The 27,605-nt window shown below is 40.1% G+C and overlaps 1 protein-coding gene across 3 annotated transcripts in view; it reads right to left on the reverse strand.

Moving 5' to 3' along the window:
• Positions 1 to 345: 345 nt before the first annotated feature.
• The window catches only part of ADIPOR2 (adiponectin receptor 2), a 45,684-nt gene continuing 18,424 nt past the window's right edge, over positions 346 to 27,605 (reverse strand). For 2 of the 3 annotated variants that reach the window (XM_055710619.1, XM_027807654.2), the window contains exons 2-8: positions 22,987 to 23,222; positions 10,064 to 10,183; positions 8,006 to 8,177; positions 7,205 to 7,391; positions 5,974 to 6,161; positions 4,575 to 4,768; positions 346 to 3,115 (exon numbers count right to left, since the gene is read on the reverse strand). In XM_055710619.1, the coding sequence (XP_055566594.1) occupies positions 2,984 to 3,115; positions 4,575 to 4,768; positions 5,974 to 6,161; positions 7,205 to 7,391; positions 8,006 to 8,177; positions 10,064 to 10,183; positions 22,987 to 23,154 (1,161 nt within the window). In that variant the 5' untranslated portion in view covers positions 23,155 to 23,222 and the 3' untranslated portion in view covers positions 346 to 2,983. Of the gene's footprint in view, positions 3,116 to 4,574; positions 4,769 to 5,973; positions 6,162 to 7,204; positions 7,392 to 8,005; positions 8,178 to 10,063; positions 10,184 to 11,891; positions 11,975 to 22,986; positions 23,223 to 27,605 lie in introns of those variants that run through there. The other variant, XM_027807655.2, reaches the window with a different exon arrangement.

Below are 27,605 nucleotides of genomic sequence, written 5' to 3' on the forward strand. Positions count from 1 at the left end.
ACAACTGTGTCTGCTGCGATGCTTACAAGCACAAGACAGTATTGAAATCTTACATCAAGACTAGGCACATACCTGATTTGATGTCTGTAATTCACGAGGATGCCACACAGCAGAACTGATGTTTAGTCACGCAAAGTCCCCCACCCACTGGCTTTTGCTCGAGAAGGCACACAGCAAGCATCAGTTCAACACAGGTAAACAAGCCTTTAGGTATCAGTTTGGTTTCTGCACCAGCAGAAATCTTTTACCTACAAAGTGCTGCCTGTAAGCGTTGGGAAGGAAGAAAGTGACAGCGACTCTTTCAAGCTTCACACACAGCGTGGAAAGACCCAAACTAGACAATAATCCATTTGGTTCTTTTATTAGCAGAAGTTAAGAATACAGCAAGTAATAAGATCCCATCTTATATGGAACCATCACCAGAGTCCCCAACCATCAAAACCCCAGAATGTGCTTCATTGCTTCCAACAGTAAGCAATTTTTAAAAAGAAATATACTGAACAAGGCCACTATTTAATGGGGAAGGAAAGAAGCTGTAGGTCCTAACTATTCTATGGCAATAACCTGCACACAGAGCAAGCAAGCCTCTGACTGCTGAGAGTAAGGCATTCAGGTGCCAACCTGGGAAGAGTTCTCAGCAAGAGCTACAGAAAAGTGCACAGCTAGGTCGTTTTTATTGGAACACACAAACTTCTTGAACGGAGAGACTGACTGGGTTAAGAATAGCAGGTGGAATACTGTGTTTTTGTAATAGTTCTGTGCTGCGTAGGACCAGGTTACAATCACCCTTCAAGGAGTGAACGTGGGATGATCCAGGATGGAGACTGCCACTTCTGCTGGTACTGTTACAGAGGCGTCCCGAAGTGCCTTACAGACAACTCTGATTCTGATATGTACCATCATGCTTTCCTCAGACACCAGTATACTTCCTGCCAAGCAAATCTACATCTTTGACCAGGATGCCAGTGCTATTAGCTCTTACATCCAAGTTAATACTGCTCTTTACTTCCTTTCAGTACCACACAGACCTGTGACGAACTACTTCTGGCCCTACAGGCATCCAGTGTAGTGATCCTACTGAGAATACATCCCTCTAAGCTTGCAGACTCTCCTGCAGCACCTCTTTCTGAAGCTGACCTTGCTCTCGGATGCTTTACAAAGGCTCCATTCAAGGGGTGAAGCCTTAAAATCCAGTCAACTTTAGGAAGGCGTTCTGCTTCTACTTGACTCCGTTAGGCAAAGTAACTCCTCAAAACACACTCCTCATGACACTCAAGGTATGGGAAGGTCTCTGCAATTCACAACTTTCTCTTGACTGATGAAAATTCATACTTGCAGAAGTCTTAAAAATAAACTCGTACACAACAAAAAAAACCCCTCCCTTTACTTTCCTTCCCTGTGAAATACAGCATTTTATGAGCTGTTTAACTCACCTGTGAGAGAGGTAATTGCTCTGAATTTCCAACTAAACACCCCAAGCAATACCTGTGCCATAACAAACAAAACATTCAAGTTTTACCTTACAACTCCAAAGATTCTCCTTCAGTCTGGCTTCTGACTGGGCTCCAAAGATCAAGCTACATCAATTACAAAGAGAAGGGTATATGCCTCCCCTTATATAAGAGGTGCATCTGCTCCACAGCAATCCAACTGAACTCTTAGTTTTAGGTTTAAGAAATACCAGCAGTCCCATTGCTAAAGCACAGATGGGAAGCAGACCTAAGGAAGAAAAAAAAAAAGAAAAAATAAAAGGAACTGCATTGGGCTGATTGTGGATTTTTCCTCTTAAAAAGAAAAACCTGCAGACTCCCTTGGCACATGGAGCCTGACACATGAGAAGGTAATGTGCTTGAGGTCTGCAGTAACTGTTAACTCCAAGTCCTGGAGCGCACAGCTTTCTCTTACCAGCCCATCTTAACCCCACCTCTGTTTCCTCTCACACACTCAACTATCTTTTGACAAGTGTATTACCATCACTTGTTCAGACAAAACAGAGCAGGCCCGCAAATGGCAACCATCTACTCAACGGGGGCCTTTGGATATAGGCAGGCACTGATGGAGTTGGACTGTTTACCGTTTCATGTGCAGTTATCCCATCGTGCTCCACTTCATACGATGAGAACCAAACCAACCAACTAAGATCCACTATCCAGAACTACACAGGCCGCACAAACTTGGAAGGCAGCTGTCCCACATGCTTAGGCAGGGCACAGACATATCTTTCAAGCTGCTCAATAAACAAACTTGCTAACACTGAGACCTGGATGACAACACAATTAATCCAGCCTTCGCTACCCTTGTACACATGTACTGAACCTACTCCAAGTGCTGGCCAGGACCCCACATTGCCCAGGGCATGCTGGCCACCAGGAAAACCTGCAGGGCCAACATGCCTAACTCCTGGGAATTTTACCTGGTCCTCCTGCAATCATTTATTTTGTGCAAAATTGAAACAGTGTGTGGTACTTGCATGTTGCATTCTTTACAAAAACCCTTTTCCCCCCCCCATCCCATTGTTTAAAACATTTATATAAATTTTATTTAAACAGAAAGTTAGAAATCTTATTTACAATTTGTTTTTCTCCCAAAAGAGCATCTAAAATCAACTCCCAAACCCTCCAAGAGGATATAAATTTAACCTAGATTTTTTTTTTTTAAAAAAAAAAGGAAACTGCTAAGCTATCCCTCCCCAGTTCTACAAATAAATATGGCATTGAACAGAAGCCGATTTGGAAAGGGTCCTCTGTAGCTCAATCTGTAGATCCCAAGAATAAGTTAGGGTTTCAGAATTTCCTGGTCTTCAAATTGATTCATTCCATTGCTTGAGGTATAGAATTTGTCTTGGTTAGTCAGAATCCCCATGAAGCTCCGTGTCCCATCAGCTGAAACATGGATTCTTCTTAGGTATTCATTTTGCTAGCCTGTATGCTTCAACCGCACTTGCGGTACTGTTTTGGTTACGATCTTGGGCTGAAGGCTGGTTTTACTGCATCCCTTCTTCCTCTGTGCAGCCTCCTCCAACTGTGAAACGGAACTCCTGGAGATTTGAAACTCCGTGGAAGTGCACAAAAGCACCAGCCACTACAAAGACGTGAAACAGCTGATGGGAGTGGAACTGCAGAAAAGAAAACACTTATGTTCAGCCGGGGTACTTTGGGTTCTAGCACTACCCTGTTTCCAAAAAAGCCACACATTCAGCTGAAGTACACAGTAACACGTAGCAGTACCTCAAACCACAAGCTGCAAAGTTCTCCAGGTTGTGTATTGAAGTCCATCCCTCTCCCATCATTAGCAAAATAATCAAGTTCTACACACCCACACACATCCATTTCTTTCAGTCACCTTAACCAGCTGGTCACACCTCTCTGCGAAGGGACAAGCATAATTTCAGAGCTTTGGGCAAAAGGCTAAAGCAGGACACTTAAAATTAGTTCCTCCACACCACACAGGTGGTTTATTGGTAAAAAGGGCTCTCATACAGATAAAAGATACAAACTCTGCTCTGGTCACAAGCACGAGTTTTGCTAAGTGGATTTTAAACATTATTTTATTTCTCTGCCACAGAGAAACAGAACAGAAAAAAATGGTATTATTTTAAAACCTAGAAACAACCAGATGTTCTGAATGAATGCCCTGGATGCTATTGATTATAGTACAGCAGAATGAAAACCAGAAGGGAGCTACATGACAAAGCATGCCCTCGTCTGAGGGCAGCCATACCAAAATACGGATAATGCTCTTGAAAAATTTCTACAGATGTGTATTTGCAGGCTCCATGGGAAGCTTGGAAGAGTTGGTGGTACACCAGCGCTTTTGGAGTCTAGCTCATTATCATAACAAGGCTTTGTTTGGCCATTTAAACAGACGTAGCAAACTGGTGCCATGCAAAACCACTCAAACAACCCAGGCCTCATTCTCACTTCTGGTCCCTTTTAGCAGCCTTAAACTATGCTAGTGCAAGTACAGTGGCCTTCCAAAGGCACACCATCCTCTCATCTCTACTTTTGCTCACCCTATTCCTTTCTTTACATCTTCCCTATGCAATCCCTCCTCCACAGACTTCATGATCCTTTCCCTCATACCAAGCTTCACCCACTCGCCTGCTCACCCCACTTTCCCTTCTTCTGGGCCACAGATCCCTCCAAAGTCTACCATCTCTATCCAGCACTTTCACTGGCTGCACAAGATGAGCTGCCAGACATGGTGAAGGTGCCAGAGAACACAGTGAACATGAGAGAAATACCCTGCTTCTGTGCAGAGTAGTGCATGGTTAAGATGTATTTGCAGGATTCTCAACACACACAGACAAAAAGGTTCAAAAAGTTGCTTACCTATCTACTAAAGCTATCTAGTGCATGTGCTGGGTTGAGTTTGCACACCAGCAGTTACCTCAGACCAGCAGGCACCAGGTAAGCAGGGCTCAGAGACCCCACAGTTGTTTGGCCCCTGAAGACCTATGCTTCTGGTGCAGCAGTTTGATACTTGCAATTAGAAAACATTGACACAACATCCTCCAGCCTCAAGGGGAACAGCTTTCATGTTGGTCTCCTCATCCAGTCATCCTGTAGACTCACCCAGATGTCACACTTGCCAGGGAAGAATCTCTCCGGGATGCGGGCAGCATATAGTGCAGCACCAGTGATGTACAGGCATGCCATGAGTGCCAGCCAGCCTATCTGCCCCATTGTGGCTGCTTTCAGGAGCCCCTCAGAGATGACAAAGTGCAGGGTGGGAATAACCCCACTAAGACCCAGACCTAGAAATACTCCTGGGAGGTAAAGAAAATGTGGGAGAGTCAGGTTTGAACACAGTGGCGGTAAAGGGAGACAATGAAAACATAAAAGCTATGGAAAGAAAACTCAGTATTTGCCAAAGCAGCAGAAAGGTGACAACTCTTGAAGCCGGAGGTCCCCAGAAGCGCTTTATTGTAAAGGAAGTTGAAGAATGCACAGACTTCCTTCATATACCAGAAGCTACCTAGGTATATGTTCCAGCAGATGCTGAAATATTTCGTTTACTGGTTGCGTTTGCCAGCTTTAACGCAGAGTCAGTTGCACATGTTGGTCGGTAGAGGGCACTGAGACTACACGAACTACGGCTCATTCTACCATCATCTCCCAAACGCAAGGCAAGGGGAGACAACAAAGAGATTATTTATCTTATACTGTACAAGTAGTCCTAGGGAACAGAAAAGTAGCATCTGCAGATCATCTTATCTGCCATATATGAGAACACAGCTTATTCATCTAGATTTTATCAGCAAGTACAGATATCTTGTAAAAAAAGGGGGTGGGGCAGGGGGTGGGCGCAGAATAATCGTGTCCCATCCACATATTTTAAATTTGGAAGGCTGAACTCTCTGAAAGTATACCTACAGCTTGTCCAGGAAATCTAGATTTACTGTAGACAGCATGTGCAGGTTAAGTAACAAGAAATACTACTATTCAACCCAGCTGTGTGCACATTCCATAGCTACCCCCTAAAGCTTTCTCTTTCTTCCTACCTCAGAACATGAAATCAAATCTGGTTTTGTTCAGGCTCTTTGTCTTAAATATGTATTTTATCTAGGCAAATCACCCAGATTAATTCAATCATTCAATGATTTGCTAGTGTCTGAGCCTAGTACTACAAAGACAAGACAAACAGGAGAAGTACACATACACACACCAAGCAGCCCATCATTTTTTGAGAGCAAAGTTGCTAGATATAGCTAGGAATACTTTGCACTACCTTTCCTACTGCATGTGTTACTGTCCATTTCAGGAATGCACTTCCAGGACTTGCACCAGCCCTTATCTGTGCATCCAGCTGGCTATAACAAATGCTGAAAGAAAATCAATCAAGCTCCCAATCCAAGAACATTAGCTTTCTACAAAGTTATGCTCTCTTAAGTCTTTCTGAGACTTTTTCTAAGTGGCAAGTAGGAAGGAGGCAAGGCAGTCAAGAAGCAAAACAGTTAACTTCAGGTCTTACCTGCCCTTACACCCCGGTATTCAGGGGTTGCAAACATGTCCCATTGTGAGACAATTATGGCTGCAATGCCCAGGACACAAATCACAATCAAGTAGATGAAGCAAGGCTGAGGGTTGCAATAGAAGGAGTAGTACAACCATGGTACAAAGCTGCCCATTATGAGAAGTGCAATGCCAGAATAATCCAGCCTAGAAGGAAACAAAAGTGTTTGATAAGAACTGTGAACCATTGGAAGTCCTTAGTAGACCAATTGTCTACTTCTCTCTGCAAAATGAAGTTATTTTCACTACTGCAACTTTCTTCCTGAAGGCAACTCTTCCACCAATCCCCTCCTACAATAATGGATTACCTTGACAGACAGCTAGTAAGGCCATTTTTGGACAGCCATCAGCAATACCTACAGCAGCCTTTAGACCAAAGCTTTTTGAAGAAAACTCAGATTTAAGCTCCAGATGAGGAAAAAAGCAGCACAAAAAAAAGAGTCCTCTAAACACAAAAAAGGGCACACACAATGTTGTGAGAGCACAGCCAATACAAACACTTCAGTATCTGAGAAGCAGGAGTTAGTTAGGCATCAGCTTAAAGTGACCACTGGGGAATAATGTTGCGTTTTTTCAACCCTGTTTCTAAACACCAGTGAAGAAAAGGAATTCCTACAGCAGTTGCTTTTTACCACAAATTGACAAAATGCTCCTACAAAAGATGGAGTTAATTTTTAGGGGATTTTAATTGCTGGGTTACTTCAGAGGTGGTTTTGCAGATTACACAATCCTAGATTGAGTAATCTTAGAAAGTAAGAGATATTTAGGAGCAGCCAAATAAGAACACATAGTAAAACAAAAAGACCAAGACATCTGACACATATTGTGGAGCTGCCTTACAGAAGTTTAAGATTCAGAGTTACTCAGAATTGTTGAAACGACAAGAACTGACAGTTGCATTAAAAATTCAACGTTTTGCAACTAAGCTATTACTTACAGCAATAAGATGCATGCACACACCTGCCAAACAGCAGAAAACGAAGGAGTTAAGACTAAAACAGCACCACAAAAACTCATGCTGAAACAAACAATAATTAGAAGAAGCTGCACTGAATCTCTGCTCAACTCTGCTCCAAAGTATGTGCCATCATGCAACAAACAACTCCTACACTGGAGCTCCAGACATAAACCCTAACCCTGTTTTCCCACCTGTTTCGTATTTGGCCTACCCTGCCTCTCTAGGCACTTACTTGGAGAAGAGCCGGGAAACACCTTCAGAGTGGCAATAAACTGTGTGGAAGAGCCATGAGAAGGAGAGGCAGAGTATGGCTCCCAAGAAGAACAATCCAACGACCACTTTCTCCTGCACAGGTGCTACAAAGGACATGTTTGGCCGGAACATGTAGAAGATTCCCAGACAAAGAAAGAACACGCATCCTGAAAAACAGAAAGACAGAAAGGCGTCAAGTTCATACACTTTTAGAAAGAAAAGCTTTCGGTGTGCAACTGTCATGTACAGGAGCACTAAACATAGGAGCTGCATGACAACCAGCAGGCACATGCAGAATAAAGTACTGCCCTGCTTCAGTTACGCATCCCAACCACATTTCATCTTAGACCGATACAATACAGACTTGCACGGACTCTCCATTTTTACTTGGTTTCCAAGATGCCTGTCCAAAGAGAAGAGTTTTCCCTCCCTTCAAGGCTCCTTGCAAGTTGAAAGCCACTCATATAAGCTGCAATTTAAGTGTGTTTCTGTGGCAAGAAATGTGATCTCAATTAACACCTACACATCTGGGGGGGGAATACCTACCAGTGATTTATTAACATTCAGGATTTTTTTTTAGTCCATTCATTTGTATTGAATGCCATAATTAAGAAAGTCCCATTCAACCCTCATGGGAAAAAATTAGGAGAGGGTTACCAACCTTTTAATTTAACAGGTTACTACTGGAATGATAATGCTGACCACCCCACATCCCTTTCTATCTTGCTCTCAAAGACAGACAGCAATAAAGCCAATTAGCATTAAAGCAAGCTGAAAATACCTAGAAGATGTGTCCAGATGTTACCAGTCTCTGTATGTATTCTGAAGATACTCTTGAAACAAGCCCGGAAAGAAGGCATGGGTGGTCTGTGTCCATGCAACAGGTAGTCATTGTCCTTTAGCCAGTCAGGCAGAACATCATGGGGAATGACTCTCCATCTGCCCTCCCATACCTAGAAGTTAGAAGATTTTAGTTAAATGTAGGGAATTGACTTCAACTGATGTATGGCAAAAGTCAAAAAACCCTTATTAGCAGAAATGTTTATCGGTAAGTACAGTATATAGAAAAGGGCTGATGGGACACACATGTCTGGGGAAAAGGCTTTACACTTGAAATATAATGCTTAAGTCACTGTTCCCTATTGAAAACATATCATGAAGTTGAGCTACACTACCAGAGAAAGAAATACTTCAGCATTTCATTGAACAGGACATCTATTGGGCTTTTTTACTGCTAATGAAGCATTTAATTCATTTCCACATTCTGTTATTTTCAAAGATCATCCTTTCCATTTAATTGAAGAAGCCTGCAGCTAGTTCTCTCCAAGAAATAATGAAAGCCTGGTCTTCCAACCACAAGCCCATCCAAGTATACATCTGCTAGCATTTGGGGAAGTCTAGCGAAAAAGCTACGCATCAGCACCAATATGGGCCAGAAAGCGTGAAGTGGCAAGAGTCCACTGAGAAGCGTCCAATCCCTTGATGCAGGTTGGAGAACAACTGCTCCCACACTCCCAAAACAAATGATGACAGATCAGTTAAACGCAACAGATCCATGACTCTCAATTCCATCAGATTTCTCCTTTAAAGGGAGAGAGAACATAAGTGCACACATCCATTCTTGCAGCTGGTTCCAAATGGGAAAAGCGTGCACAGGTGTTCTTAGCACTGCTTCAGTAACGTAAAATACATGGAGTCTTCAGTCTGGTGACAGAAGCAGCACTGCCAAGCAGAGGTGTATCGGGGAATTGCTTTATGTACCGGGGTTGTTTCTGCAGTGTTCCTTGGATTTGTCATCTGGCTAGTAACACAGCAGCGAGCCTGAAGAATCCTGAAACACTAAGTTTAAAAAGCTACATTCTTATTTCTGTTTCAACAGTAAGAACCCAGAATTTTTAAATCCTTTATGGAAGCAAAACAAAACCAATCAGAATAACCAACCCAGTTAAAGACTGGGTTCTTAAATACATTAAAAAAAGAATAACTGGTGTACTTCATGAATCAAAAATTTGAATTGAGGTAGGAACAGCATGAGGGAATTAATTTTACACAACTAACCCTACAGAATATTTGAAAAGTGGAAAAGATGCACAGTTTAAAAAAAGAACACAAAACACAAACATACCACACTCATAAAACAAAAAAAAACCAAAACCAAAACACCAAAAAAAACCAGCCCCCACACTAAAGACTACCAAGTAACTAGGGTGTCTCAGTATGAACTATTCTTTGATGTTTTTAAAACCAGCACGAACAAGTGTATAAAGGGGCAGCATTCCTTTCACTAAGAAAGGAGGGCAAGACACTGATACAGCCCCATGGCTCTAAGTAGCAGCAAAAATTGAGCCAAGGTCAGCAATTACAAAATCTACAATGGATTTATTTAGATTAGTTTTAACACAACCTTGATTTCCTTTCAAGTGAGGGACAAAGCTTATTCTACAATGGATGCAAATGGTGCTGGAAAAGCAAAATATTTGCAAGTCTGAAGAAACCTCAGAAAAAAATGACCTTGTAAATCAAAGTGCCTTGAACCAGAAGGCTTTTATTCTGCTTTGCACTCACCAGTGTTTCTCAAGACAGACTCCTCAGTTGCATCATCAGCTTTACAGTCTCATTTGTAATCCCTTTTGTTCCATGCTTTACAATTCATTCATTTATGACAGACTGAGATCCTGAGAAGCTGTAGTGTTATTAGTGATAACAAGATATAATATATCTTGATGATATGCCCATGCAGGGATGGTGTGTACCTGCTCTCACATTAGTAGCGCAGCCTTTTGCCCACTGGAGCTTCCTAAGCAAGGAAACTACTTCAGCAGTTTTCAGATAACCTTACCTTACACACAAATTCTTCCATTCTCTCCATAGCATGGTGGGCTTGTAGAAGAGGTGACATACCCATAAACCCTTCATCTTCTTGAGGTGACTCATCGTTGTGTTTATAATCCTCAGAACACTGGAGGGAAAAAAATAAATAAATAGAGAAAATGCTTTGTAGACAGATGAACAGAGAAAGGTGATGCTGTTTTCCCTAGAAAAACTACGATTTGAGGTCTTGGCAAATAAAGACGTCTTCTTTCCTTGTACAGCACTGAGGAAGGAATTCAAAAGAACCAGCAAAAGAAAATATTACGTTCTTAGGTATCTGAGAACAACTCACATGTCTAATCCATTTTGCACATGTTTTCACCAGGTTTGGGAGAAAGCAGTGTTCTTCTATATGTTATGCTTCATTAAAGCCCAGATACTGAGTCCGAGGCTTGCAGCCTACCCACCTCTAGGGAAGGATTACTTCCTATTTTATGCTTCAATATCACTATGCCTGCCTTAGTACCTCTACAATGTATCTGGCATTTTAGGATAATAAAAGGCAAGCCAAGGAGAGGAATCAGTTTACCCTGTTACAAATGATTCACCTCAATTTTTAGTTCAAATCTGAGGTTCTATTCTGTTTAACCGACACTTCTGTTCAGCTCATAATCCAGTAATGGACACTGACTCATTTGTTTGACTTTCAAGATACTTCAGAAACTAGTACGAAACTTCTGCTGGTTAGACAAAAGGCAAGTTATCAAAGAAAGCAGTAACAGACCTCAGAGTTTTAAACAAAATTCAAATAAGGAGAAACATTCATATCTTCAAGGTGTAACAAGAGAATTATGAAAACAAAAACAAATAAAACCCCTGAGCCTGGATATTCAGCTGTACACATCACTAATTACTTGTTAGTTTTCTATCCTATGTTGACTTATCACATCACATACATATTATGATACACTCTAGCTTTCCGTTTAGGAAAAAAAAAAAAAAAAAAAAAATCAACGGGACCACAAGAGTCCTACATTGATTGCCATTTGCTTACTACAATGCTCATGGCCCATCAGAGACTCCCCTCAATGCTTCAGCTTCCAAGGTAAACAAGTTTGAGAAAGCTAGAAAAGAAAGAATGAGCCTTCTGTACCCTTCAGGCTTGCCACAGAAAGCTGCTATGCACCTTATGGCCAAGCCAGGAAAGCCCCACAGTCTGCTCTGAGACTGGGCTCCTCCATATTACAAACCACACCACTTTTCTCTCTATTTGCATATGAAGTTTAACAACTTTAAAATCAAGACCACTTACTGAAAATGCCAAAGCAGCTGAGAATCTAGTATATACCCTCACATTTTTTATCTATGAATTATTATCAATAATGTTCAGGTTAATGTCCTGAATTTTGAGTCAGAGATCGGATCTGGCTGCATATTTGTCCCACATTATAGCTCCCTCCTTAAAGTGAGGCCTTGTTAACTATATCCATCAACAAGTTCACTGAACAAATTGCTTAAAGGTTTAATTTTTTTAAGTACAAGGAGACTTCTTCCAACCTACAGTAAGCTATCTAGATTTCAATGTTTTAGTTTTCCAAGAGAGAGAAATTACATGCTAGTACTTGCTTTTGTACCCAAGGCTTGCAGTAGCCACTGAAGCTTCACCTTTTGAAGAGCTGTCCCCCCATAGTTCTTGACCCAGTTTTACTTATCCAGAATGCAGATCTCTGCTATGTAATATATAGTATACATCCTTTGCATTTTATGTATGACCTCACACTTGTCCACACTAGGACAACTTGATTGACTAAAAGCATCTTTGTAGATAATCCATGTCCCTTTTACTGTCTACTCACCTTCGTTTACCACTCCAGTCAACACCACCTCTGAGCAAGCCTTGGCAACGATTTCATATTTTATAGCTGATTATTGATTTAAATATTGATCAGTTCCAGCCAGATCCTACAGCATTATAAGACAGTATTAAATAAACTTTCATTGCCTAAATTATCCCATTAAGTCCATGGAAGGCATCAGGCAACATCAAAATGTAAATAGGTTTAATATCCCTCTAAGATAGACACATGTCCTGTTGGACCAGAAAGTGTATTAACAACAAACAAACTTGGTTTCATTCTGACTCAACAACATTCACTGACATTATTTCCCACACTGTCAATTTTATTGGCTTTTTCTACTAATGGATCTCTCTGGTTAGGGTTCTCAGATTTCAATATTATAAATAATTAATTCACAACCATAGAAACATAGAATGGTTTGGGGTGGAAGGGACCTTTAAAGATCATCTAGCCCAAGCCCCCTGCCAGGGAGTCTGGATAGAGATGCTCATGATAGTCTGCACAAATTTCCATCTCCAGAAACACCTTACAGAAAAGCAAGGCTGGTGTTTAAGTTCCAGTATACCTGATACAAGAAGCACTACTATGCCTTTTAGCTATTCCCTCCCCCAGCACCACACAATAACCAGCTGGAATGGGGTGAACAACTTAGTAATCCTCAATTTACAAAACTGGGTTGGACTGAATGAAAAAAGGTCCCTTACAGAATCAAAGCCTGTATTCACTGCAGTCTGCCCAGTGACTCAAAGCCAAAAAAATGTTCATTTCCCCCTCTTCATGTACTTTCACTTCTAAGATCATGGGAAGGTTTAAATCTGAACAGACTGTAAAGCTCGAAGAGCACAGCTATTTATGAACTGGTCCAAAATTTTGCATTTTGGCAACGTGCCTACAAATAAATCATTACTGAGCTTCTTTTAGTGATTAAAATAATTCATATCATAGACACAGTCCAGATTACTGCCAGAAAATGGAACTGATTTTATTATCTCGTTCCTGCCATCAAACCACAAAATTAGCATTCAAGGAAAAAACCTAAAGCTCAGCTTCTTAGTCCTTTTCTCGCTATGGAGGCAAAATGAGGTCTGCTCTGGAATACACACCCTCTCTCAACTCCTTCCCTTATCATCCTATTAGAAAGAACAGAAAACTGTGCTTCTTGGAAGCTGGAAAGCTATAGTTGGAGTGCAACACCAATGCCAGTTTTCACTTGGAAACCTGAGGGAGTCTATTGACTTTCAATTCCTCAGACAATGACTGAAGGGGGAAAAAAATACCACTTTTTGGTTCAGAAGGCATATCGTTGTTAAGATTTCCACTGTGATTAAGTTCCTTTGTATCGATTCCCCCCATTCTCTCTTCTTTGGCTGATCTTATCAGAAATTCAAGAAAATTCTAGAACATAAACAAGCATATGCTTTAGGACCTGTTTTCAACTATTTCTAAGTTCTATCCACAGAATCACATTTTAAAATGGGGAACGCATTGGGTAAATAATCTCACTTGCCTAAAACCACGCAAGAAATGAGAGCCCAGAACAAAACACTGATACTGACACTTTTAATGAGGTGTGGTATAGCCTGGATCAAGTGCTTTCAGAATAATTTTTGCCTTTGTACTTTCTAGATCATTGACCAAAAGGATTTTCACTCAGCTAACGTTTCAGATTCTTTTGTGTCATCTAATTTACTCATTTTCTTTCAAAAGCAGCTTCAAATTTTGACTTAATCATTCTGTGAAATCTTTAGAGCATGTTAGAGTATCTTTAAATAAAAACCCTCATTCCCTTGTTTCATTCACATTCACAAGCAAGTTTGTTGCAATCATCAGCTGTCATTCTGCTGCACATATGCAGTGATGTGTAAATCACTCATACAAATCAGAAATCATGGCTTCTGTATACTTAAACTTGAGAGAGTCTGGACACCTAGTTCCATCAAAATGCCAAACAGTTCTTCCAGCTTTAATCCTACCCCCTTTGCAAACTCAAAGTGTTAAAGCTACCAACAAACATAGTACAGATACCTAACAAGAATGGAAATTACACGACAGAAGTATAAAAGCATCTGTAGGTTGAATAATGGTACCAGAGAATAAACTAAACCTGAAGGACAAGTGACAATGGCCAGATGAAAACAGTTTTACTGGTTGATCCATATTCAGTTCATTTTGGGAGGTTTTCCAGAGTCTTTTGTAGTAAGTGATAGACAAGAAGGTAAAAGAAAGGTAGAAATCAGACTTAATTATACCACTTTGTACAGAGATCCACGCAACACACTTCAAGGGACAGATCATCTTCTAAACAAGAATTTCGGTGTATGCTTCAGTAGGTATGAAAACATTCAATGCCTAAACCAAGACTTAGAGCACCAGAGCAAACAAGAGCAAGAAACCTAAGAGCCCAATTGCACAGTGCCCACCATTAAATAAGTTTAACATTAAAATATTACTTTTTTTAAACTTGTGCAACTGCTGTAGAAGTTTAAATTTAGTACAATTTGTTGCTTGAATACAGTCCAAAAGTCAGATCACATAGCCAAAGATCCTGTTTCAGTGAAAATCTCAGTAAAACCTGCCCTAGTAAGTGCAATATATACTTCTTGTTTACTACAACAGCTTATCCTTCTCACATAGATAAACAGTTTTTATACTACTGCTCTCAAATCTGTTAACAGACACACTTTTTATTAATGCCCTTACAATGGAAAAGGCTGTTAGAAGTCAAGTTGTAATGGAAGAAAAAGATTCCAGAAATCCTTTTCCCACTTGGACTTCAATGGTAAAAGCAGTTTCTTGAGGTCCGAGTTTCTCTATGTCAGTTTAAAGATTTCTACAAATCTGAGTTTGCACGTGGATGTTACTTGCACAGATGACAAGCAAGCTCTTGTTCATCACTTCAGACTGCAGTTTTGCTAGAAAATGTCATCAACCTGTGTTTACTAGAGTGTGCAAACTGAAACAAATCACTTGAATGAAGCCACCCAAGAAGCTTACTCTGGCAAAAGGGGTTCTCTTCGCTCTCATCCCAATCTTCCTTTACACTGCTTCTAGCACCCCTCTGATCCTTGGGTTGAATAGCTGATCCAATACTAATCTGGCAGAAATTACTCACATTTTTGCTAGGTGACCTTCCTATCAGATAATAAAGTTGGTTCAAATAACCAAGCAATTTAAGAGCTCAAGCTAGTGCAACAGAAACAACAGGAGCATCAGCTCCCATTTTACTGAGATCCACTACAGAATACTTTCTGGGGATCATGTGTGAGGCCAGGTTTCTTTTTGACACATATTAGTTGGATGCAAAATGATCTTCAGGCCTCCTTTGCGTAGTGTTAATCAGTTAGAAAGGGAGCCTAAGAACCTAGTTAGGCATGCATTAAGGAAGGTTAAACTAATGATCACTTCAAAATGCTGCTGTATTCACAGAACTTCCAACAGCTTTCAGGACCACACCTTCAGAAATTTGACAGTTTTCATTGGTTGCATGTAAGGTATTTGACGCAGAACCAGAAGTACACACATTAACCAGTAATACTCGTAACCGTAATACAAGTCCCCTAAACCCCAGAAAGGGCAGAACTGTCCTGTATTAAGGTTCCTTTTTGGACAGAGTCATTGCTCAGTTACTCGACGGCCGAACTGACTGCGCACATACCTATGTAGCATTAAATTCTGGAGTTCATAGAGTCCCATGTCTCAAAGCTCAACTGTTTGTGATGGCAATTCACCATCAAGATGTCACCAGTGCCCTAAAGCTCCCGTCACAGGAATTTCCAAAGCGCGATGCAGTCTCAATACGTTCTAAAGTTCTTGCTTCCTTCAGCTGACAGAGGCTTCCCCCCAGAACTCTGTCCTGGTATGAACACATCATTGTAACACAGGCAAGACAGTTCAGAGAAAGTAAATTACTTAATATCCCACACCTTGGTGTTAATCATACAACTCGGTACTTGTATACAATTCTATTCTGAAAATGCAAGCTGTAAATGCAGGCATAAGTTTTCTAATACCACTGTTACCCCCCATATTAAACTGAAGACACAAAGACTTGGAATTTTTGCTCTTTTTTATCTTGATCTCATCAGATGAATGATTAATAGTGTTTAACATGACATTGAAGTCATTTAACATTTCTTGAGGCAGCATGCCAGATTCAGTAACTCAAGAGCATTCAACATAATGCCCAAGATACATTCACAAGGCTGTAATATAAAAATGCTATTTTTCTAACCATAGTCCTGTAACATCCTTTTCAGCTAGCCAGACTGCTTTTTTCAGCAGCTCCTGTACCCACTCTGTCAACTGACCTTTTACCAACCCGTCTTTCATAAAGGGAAAGCAGTGATAGGTTGGTGCCATGCCATTTCTAAAAGCTCGTTGCACATTTTTCAGAATTTCATCAGTTTACGTTCTTTGGATTGTAAGCAATTAACTGGAAAAGCACAGCACCTTAAAACTTTCCCTGACTTCCTCCAGCTTCCGCACATACCACGTTATTTTAGAATAACAGCTTTGCCATTTAGAGTTTATGTTCTTTCTTAATCTGACAGGCTTGTAAACAGAGATACACCACAGCTTCCAAAAGGCTAACTACATTCACCCTCTACGCAGGGTGCGCAAAGCTGTTTTTGCTGTCACAGGACCAAAAAAAGTCTTTCATTAGCACTGTGCCAAAGACCCTTTCAGCCTACTGGTCAAAATGTTAAGTACTCAAAGGTTCCTGGAGTTGAGCATTTCTCCTTTGTAGGTCACCTTTTTATAAAAAGCTACACTCCATTTAGTACAGCACTTGGAAATGGTTTTATACAACTGGTCATAGATGCCTGCTTGCTGGCACTCATTAAAAACAAGGTCTAACCTTTAACACTCGCTTAGCAACTAGTCCTAGGACAAACTCACATTTTGGCTTCAGCAACCTTGCTAGTACACCCTTATTAGGACTATCTTTCAGTGAAAAGGGTTTGCTGAATCTCTAAGCTGTAGCAACTACCGATTTTCCGTCATTGCCCAGTACCTGACAAGGGCCAAGGACCTCGATGCCCACATGTGCTAATCAATACACTCGGGAGCAAACCCTGTAGAAATTGTTTCTACTACAGAAGATTCACATGTGCCATTTTGTGCTCCTCTGTCATTGTTAATCCTGACAGCAGAAAAAAACAAGCATGCTGGGCTTAGGGAAAAAAAGTGCTCTGTTAAAAAATAAACAAAGAGAGACTGAAAGTGCACTGCTGAACTCAACATAAGAGAAGAGTCAATCAGTCTAAAGCAGCTGAAGGAAGATGCAAGTTAACCCACCAGTACAGCACTCTTATCACTGTGAAAGGCCCTCATGTCCTGTACTGCTGCCCAGATCCGGCTGATACAACCTCCAGGAGAACAAAGGCAAAACCTGTGGAATCTAACCCTTGGCCAGGGAAACAGTTGTGCCAGTGAATTATAAACAAAACTGCTCCCTCCCTCTCCTAGTTTCAACACACAGCACAGCAAGCAGTGGTTACAAAACCAGCTGGCAGGCAGGCAAACTCAGCAGAGTACCAACACCTCCCCTCTCAAAGAGCTAAGACTCTTCAGACTAATAGGAGACAGTTGAACCTTGCTGCAACTTACCAAGCCACAACCTATTACAACTTTCTTAATTTACATGAGAGTTTTCTGGGAGATGGGGCAGACACAGAGACATGGCCATTTCCTACACGTTACCAGACTTCCGTGCAGAATACTGTCTGCTCACGGTTGACTAGGTCACCAGTTTGTGCCTTTTCTGCAGACATTCAAGCTCTAAAAGCCTGTTAATAAACCAGGCATGCCAACTGTCAGTGAAGGACACATCAGCATCCAACCACTCAGGCCTGTGGAGCCTGTAAACTATCTCCACAGACATATCACGTGTTTCATACTGTTTAAGTGGGAATATGTGGAGATATATCCACACTCTGCCATTAAAAAAAAAAAGCTATTTGTAAAGATACTAGATTCAAGCACTTACTTCAGTGACTAGCAGTCTGAGTAAAATACACATTACTTCCACTACTTGGAACACCAAGTGAAGGAGAAATTCAGACGTTAAGATTTTTTGATCCAAAGTAAAAATGTCAATTTGCATGCTTTCAAAGAAATAACATTCTTTCCCAAGAGTTACAAAAATGGAAGAAAGGAAGAGGTGATAAAGAAGTCTACAGAACAACAAATTTTGAACAGTCTGCTTTAAAATGAAAGCAAACATGTTTTGGTGGGACCCCAAATTCTGTTATGCCAGGCCTCTCCCATACACATTCAAAAGACAACCTCTACCAACAAAACCTGTAACGCAATGCAGGAAGAAAGCAAATACAGAAGCAGATGCCAAGTTTTTTAATCATAACTCCAAAGTACCAACAGTAAAATGCTAGACTGAAAATAAAGCTAAATAGTTTCAAACTGGGCAAGAAACTTCCAAGTAAATCTATAAAGAAAAAAAATTAAGGCAATCAGAACTTGAGTATCAGCTGCAGAAAGACCGTTAAGACAACTGTCTATCTCTGACCTTCAAGACTTCGCCTAAATCTTTTGCACTCAGCAGGCACCATAAAGGCAAGCTGACAATTCCACGAGTTTACATACACCCTTCTGTTAATGTCATAACTATTTTTTCAGTCATATTTTTGTAAAGAGTAGGTACACACTTCTGTAATAGAAAAGGCTTTAAGTTCGCAATTCAAGTTAAAAGCCTCAAGTCATTTGCTCACCTTCAATTATTCTAAAACTATCCTTTCGTACCTTAAAATCCATTACATCCTTCTGCCTCCCTCCCTCAAGTCACTTTGGTATTTATGCTCTAGAAAGACTCTTGTAGCTACATGCAGGTATCATTAATTTTGTCAGAGGTCAAGTAAGTTCCACTTAAAGTCAAAACCCATGCTCCCCAAGAAGCAATCCAGGTAAGTATTTGCCCAATTTTTTTCTGCCCACTCAGATGACTTCAGAGCTATGCACACCTCCTCCCAAACCCTTACTGTAGGTCATCAAACACTTAGAGCAACAGGTCTCCACTCCACGGGCACACTTCAGTGCCACACAGGACAACTGCGCAATGCAGCTCAACTGCATGAAAGAAATCATCATTCAGGAACACGGAAGTCTGATGACTGGAACAAAGGCAAAGAAAACAGTTCTGTTCATCTCCTGTCACTGACAGGTTAAAGCATAAAAGGAAAGAACTAAACACAGGTTTTAGGGCTGCACGAAGAGCCCATTTATCAGGTTATAAGTAGTCACATGCATTTGATTGTGTCTGCTTAACAAAGCCACAGTGAGATTTCTTTAGGAACTATCACTGCTGGAATTATAAAGGCAGTTAAGACACAGAAACTCTAGGACAGGAGAATGAATGCTGTCCCAAAGGCTAGGCAATCCAGCATGCTACAGAAGGGAAGCATCTGCTGAAAAATGCCTTATCAGCACACACACAGCACATATGAACTGGGGGAAGGGGAACAACCAAAAGTTTAAACTGCTGAAAAAATGGGAAGAACTATGCAGCTTGCCTGGTCCTTTTCTCACCACAAAATCTTTGACATTCAGATAAATGATCACTAATGCTCAGTCACGGAAGGTACACCACTCCTCTGCCACTACACTAATTGCATTGTTTAAACAAGATAGCAAGATGTGTATCTATTCTTTGGAACAGAGACTTGGAAGAGGGGATAATCTATGAACATATACGCACTCTAGGAGAGAAGACAGAGCTATGGGATAAAACACAGACTAAAAGGTTCAGGTGTAAAAGGATATTGATTTTATGATCCGTATCTTCTCATAAGCCTCATCATAAAACTGGCAAATTAACAGCACTGGCAGAAGAATGCAGCTGTTTTATTGTTTTGGATAAGCATGCTCAACACAGCTAGTAAATCTTTGCTACATGTATTGAGTGAACGGCAAAATTTACAGAAAGTAATATCTAATGTAATTTTTTGTTCACAGCTATGCAACCATCCAGGTAGGTTACTGGTGTCAGGGACAAAGGTCTAAGAAAAAACTTCTGGGGCTACATTTGATTTCTTAATACCATTTCTATTTTTTTCCATGAAGATGCTTTATTTCTAAAGAGGACCTATATTTTGGCCCATCAAAATTAGAAACAGGTAGTATACAATGCAAGCTCCAGGAGAGATGGAAAATAATTCTGAACAAAACAATGGTATGCTTACACACACCTCTTTAGAAAAGGCTATTAAAATAATTCATCAAATTCATCAAAACTCCTAACTCTTAAGAGCTCAGACTGCTTCCTCCTACACATGGAGCAGAAAGTGGATATACAAGTAGGCAGACAGAAAGCAATCTTGTATAGGAGAGTCTGGGATGGATTTTCTATAAAGGAGCTGCAATGATATAAATAGGGTGATAGGAGGCAAGCAGAAAAGTAAACAATCCAATATTACCACAGGATAAATACACACATATTTTTACAGTAATACCTCAAGTCTTAGGCCCAGTAAATTTCGGGCAAGTATTGTATCTACTAGAATACATCTGTGTTATGATATTCAAGAAAGGCAGTATGATTAACTTGTCAAAACTAGCAGCATTTAAAAGCATATTAAATTATCATGGTGCTTGGACCATCGACTTTCCTTCTTCAACACAGGAATTCCTTGATTGCTACCATCAGCTTCAACCTGGTTGCATTTAGCCAGTAGAATACTAACACAGCAGCCATCGCTTGAGTCCTTTTATAAGGCTATGTTCAGCTTGTGTGCCCAAGTACTACTGCCATCTACAGAACAATAACCTTGTATTACCATCATCTAAAGAACAGCCTCTTCGAAACCAGAGGAAAACCATGCTTTTCAACTAGTATGTCATGTCTTCTAAGGCAGTTGCACATAGCCAGAATGTACAGTAGAGCAAAAAAGTGAATCCTAGCTGGGATTTCAGTAACAGCTGTGCTAAGGTTTACACAAGACAGAGGATATATAGCTTAATGTTTTTTCCAGACTATTTAGAACACTGCGGTATGTCAGAAAATAAAGGCCATGTGGGAAGCTAATATTGGTACTTTTAACAGCAGAATGTTTTGGGATGATCCATCTGAAGCATCAATTATTCAAACCCTTAAGAAGAAAAAACATTTAAAGGTATCACAGTATTAAAAACAAGAAATCACAAAGGAATAAAAGCTTAGACTAGAAAAAGTCAAAAAGGCAGGAGGCCACATAGGGCAGAGAAAGTGATACAGTCCAAGACAGAACGCCAACACATAAATGGCAAAAAAAAATTTCTGTGGCAACATTTTAGGAGACTAAGAAAGAGAGAAGACATGAAATACAAGACAGCTAAGTATCTGTAGTGAGCCAAAACAAAAAGAAACATACTTTTGTCATAAGGATCAATGCAAACAAGCAAGCAAACAAACAAAAAAACCAAACCACCACACCAAAAAAAAACCATAACAAACACTAACACATGCTAAGAATGTCTGAAAAAGCATGAGAGAATGAGAGTACTTTAACCAATTTATTTCCAAAATTCTAAAATTAAACACTGACTCATCCAAATAGTTTCTGTTTAATTAAGCAAATGTAAAGAAAGAATTACGGAACATAATCAGCTATGGGCTTCTACTCCAGCCGATTCTAGGAGCATTCTACAGGCAACAGGTAACTCGCATTATTCAACCAGGAAAGTCAGAGACAAGAAGGAAAACAGCCTCCAAAAAAGATGATGGCAAATACACTGTAAGATAAACATATGTATGTTCAAAATATCTGCTAGCACAACTCAGTTTTTCTTTTTTCTAACCTTAGCAAGATGAGCTATGGGCTAAGACTTTGCACCTCATATACATGCTTTACAACCTTCCACATAACACACACACACAAAAAAAGACTCTGGGTATTTGCTGATAATGCCCTACAGAAGTTATAGCAGTGTACAACTTACAGTGCATTGGCCTGGCTTATTAGCCGTGAATACCTGTTCTGATTTCTTATTACTAGGACACTTGAAACTAAATTCCAGAAGGGCTCAAACTCACCCAGTTAAAACAGTCTAGTACATGTTCTCATGCTAGTTGAGCCACGATAGCTGTCCGTGCACACACCCAGAACCTGTGGCAAATTCAGTTACAGCAACAGCCCAGCTCTCCTGCACAGAAGACTACACTGAGTAGGATCAGCACATTTTTGCTGCTGGCTAAAATCACACAGTTGCTATAACTGAACTGATACAGTAAACTCATTAAGCCATGATAAATTTAAAGTGAGCCTGAGATGAATGCCTCTTCTACTTAACTGTGCTGATATCCATCTGTATATATCCTGGGAGAAGCATTAATTACAGTTCTGAAACGCTCTAACCAGAAGGTACTTTTGTCCAATGCTTGGACGTTACCTTCGTATAACACTTAATTAAACTGTGGAACGCCTTTCCGCAGGATGTTGTGACTGCTAAAATTTACAAAGGCTCATGCACCAAAAATTCAAAAACATTGCCACTGGCTCAGGAAATCTGTGAGCCACCAATTACTAAAGGCTGGGATAGTGTCCTAGGGAAGTAACACAACATGATTCCCCATCCTTGTAATCTTCCTTATGAGTCTGTTACTGGCTACTGTCCCGAGATAGCGTATTGTGCACTATGTGTGTTTGGTCCAGCCCAGTATGGCCAATCTTCCAACAAGAATGCTTGCAAACAGGTTTTTCTGTCCTCATCGCTAAACCAACAGCAACGAGCCACAGTTGAGATTACATTCAGTCAGAGTCAGTAGATCTTCTCCTTTCACTATAATTAATCAGAAGTTCATTACAAAAAAAAAAATTTAAGAGTAGTATCCCAGCAGAGAACAAACACCAGTGCAAGTCCCATCTCTTTGAGGGGAAAATAAAAACTATAAAGCTAGTAAACTTACACTTATGCCCTGTCTTGTCACTGAAGTTCCCATACATTCAACCGAGTATTTCTAGCATCTTCCTGCTTTCATTACAACTATTTAGCAGGCATAAAGAGTTTGTAGGCTCACAGTACACATTTCTGGGACTTATTTAAGCACTAACGTCAAAACGTATTTTTCCTAGCAAATCTGACAAATAATCATATAACTTACATTTTCCTGGTCAGAAGACAGAGGTGGCTCCACTAAAAGAAGCCTCTGCTCAGAGCTGTCCTCTTCAAAGGCTGTCTGTGGTGTTGTAGTGTCAGACATGTGTCCTTTTCTGAGCCGTAGACCTGGCTCTGGAGAACCAGCATTATCGAGTTCCGTTAGTTCATTCATGAGATGCTGGGAGCCTTCGCAAATATTCTCCTTCCTCTTGATTCAGTTTGGCTGATTATGTGTTGGCTCTGAAAGGCAAACAGTTTGTGTAACTGAACTGAAGTTAAAACAAAGAGTGAGTATGAGAGTTGGCTGGAAGATGAGCATGCTTAAAAGCTACTGAACAGCTATGACAACTGCTTTTATGTGTGCCCAAACTCCCACAAGATTAATTATATAGACTTCTACACTGCTGGACAATGAATTCTCTCATCCTGCAACCACTAATATTATCATATCCTATCACAACTTTGAAACATGATAGAAAGTGAACTCCATAAAACATTAAATTCACAAAAGGCACAGTGATGTTTTTAGAATTTATTTTTATTTTTATAGAATTGCAAAAACTGAGCTGTTAATACTATTTACAAATAACCTACTTACCAAAGGCATTCTGTAATTACCAGCTCAATCATCTAGTTTAGATGTCACCAAAACTAGAACACTAAGTACTGGTACAGCTGCTCAAGTAATAGCAAGCAAGCAGAGCTCAAGCACCAACTAACTTTAGACAGACTGCAAGGAGGGCAGTAGTACACACAGTGATTATGGTTCCCTCGCTTAAAACAACATATTCACAATTACTGCTAGTAATGGGTCTGTACCTTTACTTTTGTAAGGAATCAGACCAGAGTTAAACACCATTCATTCTATCACTGCGATCAGGAACAGGTAATTTCCAAAAAAAACCCATAACCCATGCTTCCTACTCCGAAATGTAAATATATTTTATGCTTACAACACTGCAAAAAAGATGAGGTAAATGTAACTCAAGATGCTAAAGATTTAATTAAAATTTGCAGAAAATTACCCAATGACAACCTGTTAATGTAAGCCCTTATCCAAGATTACTGTTGGCTACCCACTTATCTCGTACGTCACTGTGCGATGTTCAATAGCCTTGGGAGGCACAACAGCCACCGCACTCTGCAATGAGTGCCAGAAACCATCAGCATGGATCGGTGCTCAGCTGAGGCTTCAGAATCACTTTGAATAAGGACCTGTTCATTTCGCACTAATCACTTGGTGTCATTCTTATTACCGTAGCATCTAAGTACTTACATGTGACTAACACATAATATTAAGATAACCCATCTAACATGTTTTAACTTGCCAGGGTGCATAATTGGATTGGAATTTTAGTGCCCAATAAAAGATTCTGAACTTTGCCATAACGCAGGAGGGCAAATTAAAATTATAAGATGGGGGATTGATATTGGCAGTTTTGTAATAAAATGTCACATCCAAAACGCCAATAAATAATGCACTCCTTCCTTTCAGGGACTAATCTCATTTGCATATTATAACTGCAAGCTAATTCTCAGCTCTGACAAATGTGCTATAGTTAATTTTGCTGCAGCAGTTTGTAATATTATATCCTCCCAGCTGCCTGACAATCCCCAGAAGAGAGAGCTGCTAATGAGCAGGTAACAGACTTTGCAAAACTAAATGATACCTCAGTTGTCCGAGTTCAGTATGGCACACTGCTTTCATCACCCAAGAAGCTAAGTTTACAATATGACAGCAGAGCAGATGGTATGCCCACCTTCCTGCTAACTCTACTACAGGGTCAGTAACCTCCATCTGGGAAGTAACATCTAAAATGGCCACAACTGTTTACTTGGTAAACACAGAGCCACAGGACTATCACCCTGTGAGAATTAAGCCAAGGTTTAACAACATTACACAGGAAGCCCAATGAAGAAGTTGAGCAAGCAGTTTTTAAGACCAAGAACAAATATTTAGAAAGCCACAGAACAACCAAAATCTTGACTGTTTTTGTCGTATTTCAAGCAGCCAACTCACAATTCTACTTTTATGCGAGAAACAAGACATCATCACATTGCCATTTGGCAAAACTCAACTAAGTTTTTTGAAATGAAACTTATTGGGTGTCTTAATTTAAAAGGCAACTTACAAGAGACCAATTTCAGTATAGTACACTGTACCAATTTGAAGATGTAGCTAAACCCAGAAAAATGCAAGCAAGCAGAGCAGCTGTTTGTAAACAAGTTACAAACACACACACCCCCTGATATTCCACACAACATTTCAAACAGGTAGTTAGCTGAAACAGCCATAGTTAAGTTTCACAGATTGTTCAATCTGCATTGGACATTTAACCAGCAAGTTTTACTAGTTTTTCTTTCTACCAGCTTTAAGCAATAGAATTTCCATTGTGTGCTGCATTACCTGCTATACTGCCTAAGAGCATGTCCTTACATCACCCCTATGACATTGTGGGAGCAATGCTCAAAGAGACACAGTAACAACCAACACAACAGGCTTAACCACATTTGACCAAAATGCTTGCGAAAGGTTCTTCTAATATACAAAGATACAAGAATGCCAAGAGACTTCTTAAATCAGGCCTTGAATATTTACTTCGCTAGCACTCACTGCCAAGCAATCACTAAGGTTTAAAATAAAAGATGCATTTCGCCTCTGGTGAGTGAGATTTGCATTCAGCAGTAGAGTTCAACTTTAGAGGTCTGCATAAATAGAAATTGTTGTTTCTTGAGAAATGTAACAGTGGAATTGCTCAATGAAATAAGATGTTTCCATATTGACTTTCATGCAGGATCCTTTTAGTACTGAATACACTTGCCCTTACTGAGCATGCAAAGGTAAGCAAGTCAAAAGAGTCCAAAAGCATCACTACTGGGTTTTAGTCCTTTTTTAAAATGTACTACAAAAGCCAAAAACACATGCCTGAATACAGCACAGAGTTGCCAACAGAAAAGTGCTAGTATCCAGAACTGTTTGCTCACAAGTGAAAGAAAGCAGTCTGAGATTAGGAATAGGAAAGGCATAGATGGTCTTTAATTTCTATTATAACATTTCTATGACTCCACAGTTCAGTGAAGGGTCTGAATGACTATGACTACCTTTTCCTAAGAAAATAGGAAGCCTAAGTGTGGTCAGTAGCATCTAGCCAGAAGACAATGGTTGAAACACTGAAGAGACTTACTGCCCCATTCTGTCTCCAAGACTAGGCAGCTCATGAAAACAAAAACCAGAGAATGGAAAGCTATGGAACACTTGAGGTCTTGGAAAAGATTGTTTTGTACCACTACAATTATAAATCTTATATATAATTCCTTTAACTTCTTCTGTGGCATGCAACAAACTAAAAACTTTCATTAAAATTAGCTTCCGTTTAAAGAGGAAGTTGCCATGTACAACTTAAAATCTACTTAATGGTTGAATATATAATAAACATAATATCAGCATCTAGATCAATCAGTGAGTTTCTGCCATGTCGAAAAATCAGCTGAGAGAAGCAGCTACAGAGTTTGGTTTGTTGGGTTATTTTTTTCTTTTTAATACAGAAAATTTCTAAAGGCTAAGTCAGCTTTTAGAAAGGACATACCAGTTTATTACTACCATAGTTCTAAACATAGCATATAAACACAAAACATACCACTCCTTTCGTCAACTTAATATGCCACTGCCACCACATAACCTACAATAGCCTAAGTGGTCATCACTCCCAGCTGCTTGCTTCACCCCAGTTCAGAAGTCACCACCACAGTGAGGAGAGGCAGTGCCAGTTTCAGGCCATAGACAAACACTCATCATCTTTCTGAAAAGAGAATCACAAGGCAATAATATTTCAGAAGTTCACCACAATTGTGCAATGTCAGAGGAGTCAACATCCACAGTTACAGCATATTTAAGACACTGCTTCACTCCTCAATATGACAGGAAACAGTAGTTCCACAAAAGTTAAGCACCACAAGATGATGTTACTATTCTTTGAACAATTTTCCTGGATATTCCCCAAGAAAAGTGATACAGCCCTTCTAACCTCACAGAATTCACCTGGCATGAGCACTGGTTTTCTACCCACTAAACAATGCCACATGGTAGCAAAACAAAGAAAGCCCACTAAGGGTCATGCTTGCAGTTTAAATTCAAGAGATCTGGCACTCCCTTTTTAGGATACAACACTGTCCCAGATGGCCAGACTACCTCTCACTACCCCTAAAGCAAAGCAACCTCTCCAGCATTCAACTCTTCTCAATACATTCCTCCTATAAGCAGCAAAAGAATGATCCCTTGCAACGGTATTTCATTCTGTCTGTAGCCAGCATTTGTAAGAATGAAAATTGTATTCCCCTCTCATTCATCCAAAAGCCTGATAAAAACTCCTGTTCAGGAAGGCAATGGCATCCAGTGTATGCTCTTTCCTTGCTAGTCCTCTTCAAAGCACCTCTAAACTAGCATAAGCAATGTATACACACTGGATCAATCTTTGTAAGATTAGCTTATTCTCCCTAATCGCGCTTAGTTATCAAAAGGACAAAAGTCATCATGAAAGTCTCAGGCTACATCATTTCTCAGAACATTCATTAATGTTGAATGAAAGGCCAGAGTGCCTGAAAAGTCTTGTAAGAGATATCACC

Source organism: Falco cherrug, chromosome 5 (genome assembly GCF_023634085.1).
Source record: "Falco cherrug isolate bFalChe1 chromosome 5, bFalChe1.pri, whole genome shotgun sequence".
Lineage (NCBI taxonomy): Eukaryota > Metazoa > Chordata > Aves > Falconiformes > Falconidae > Falco > Falco cherrug.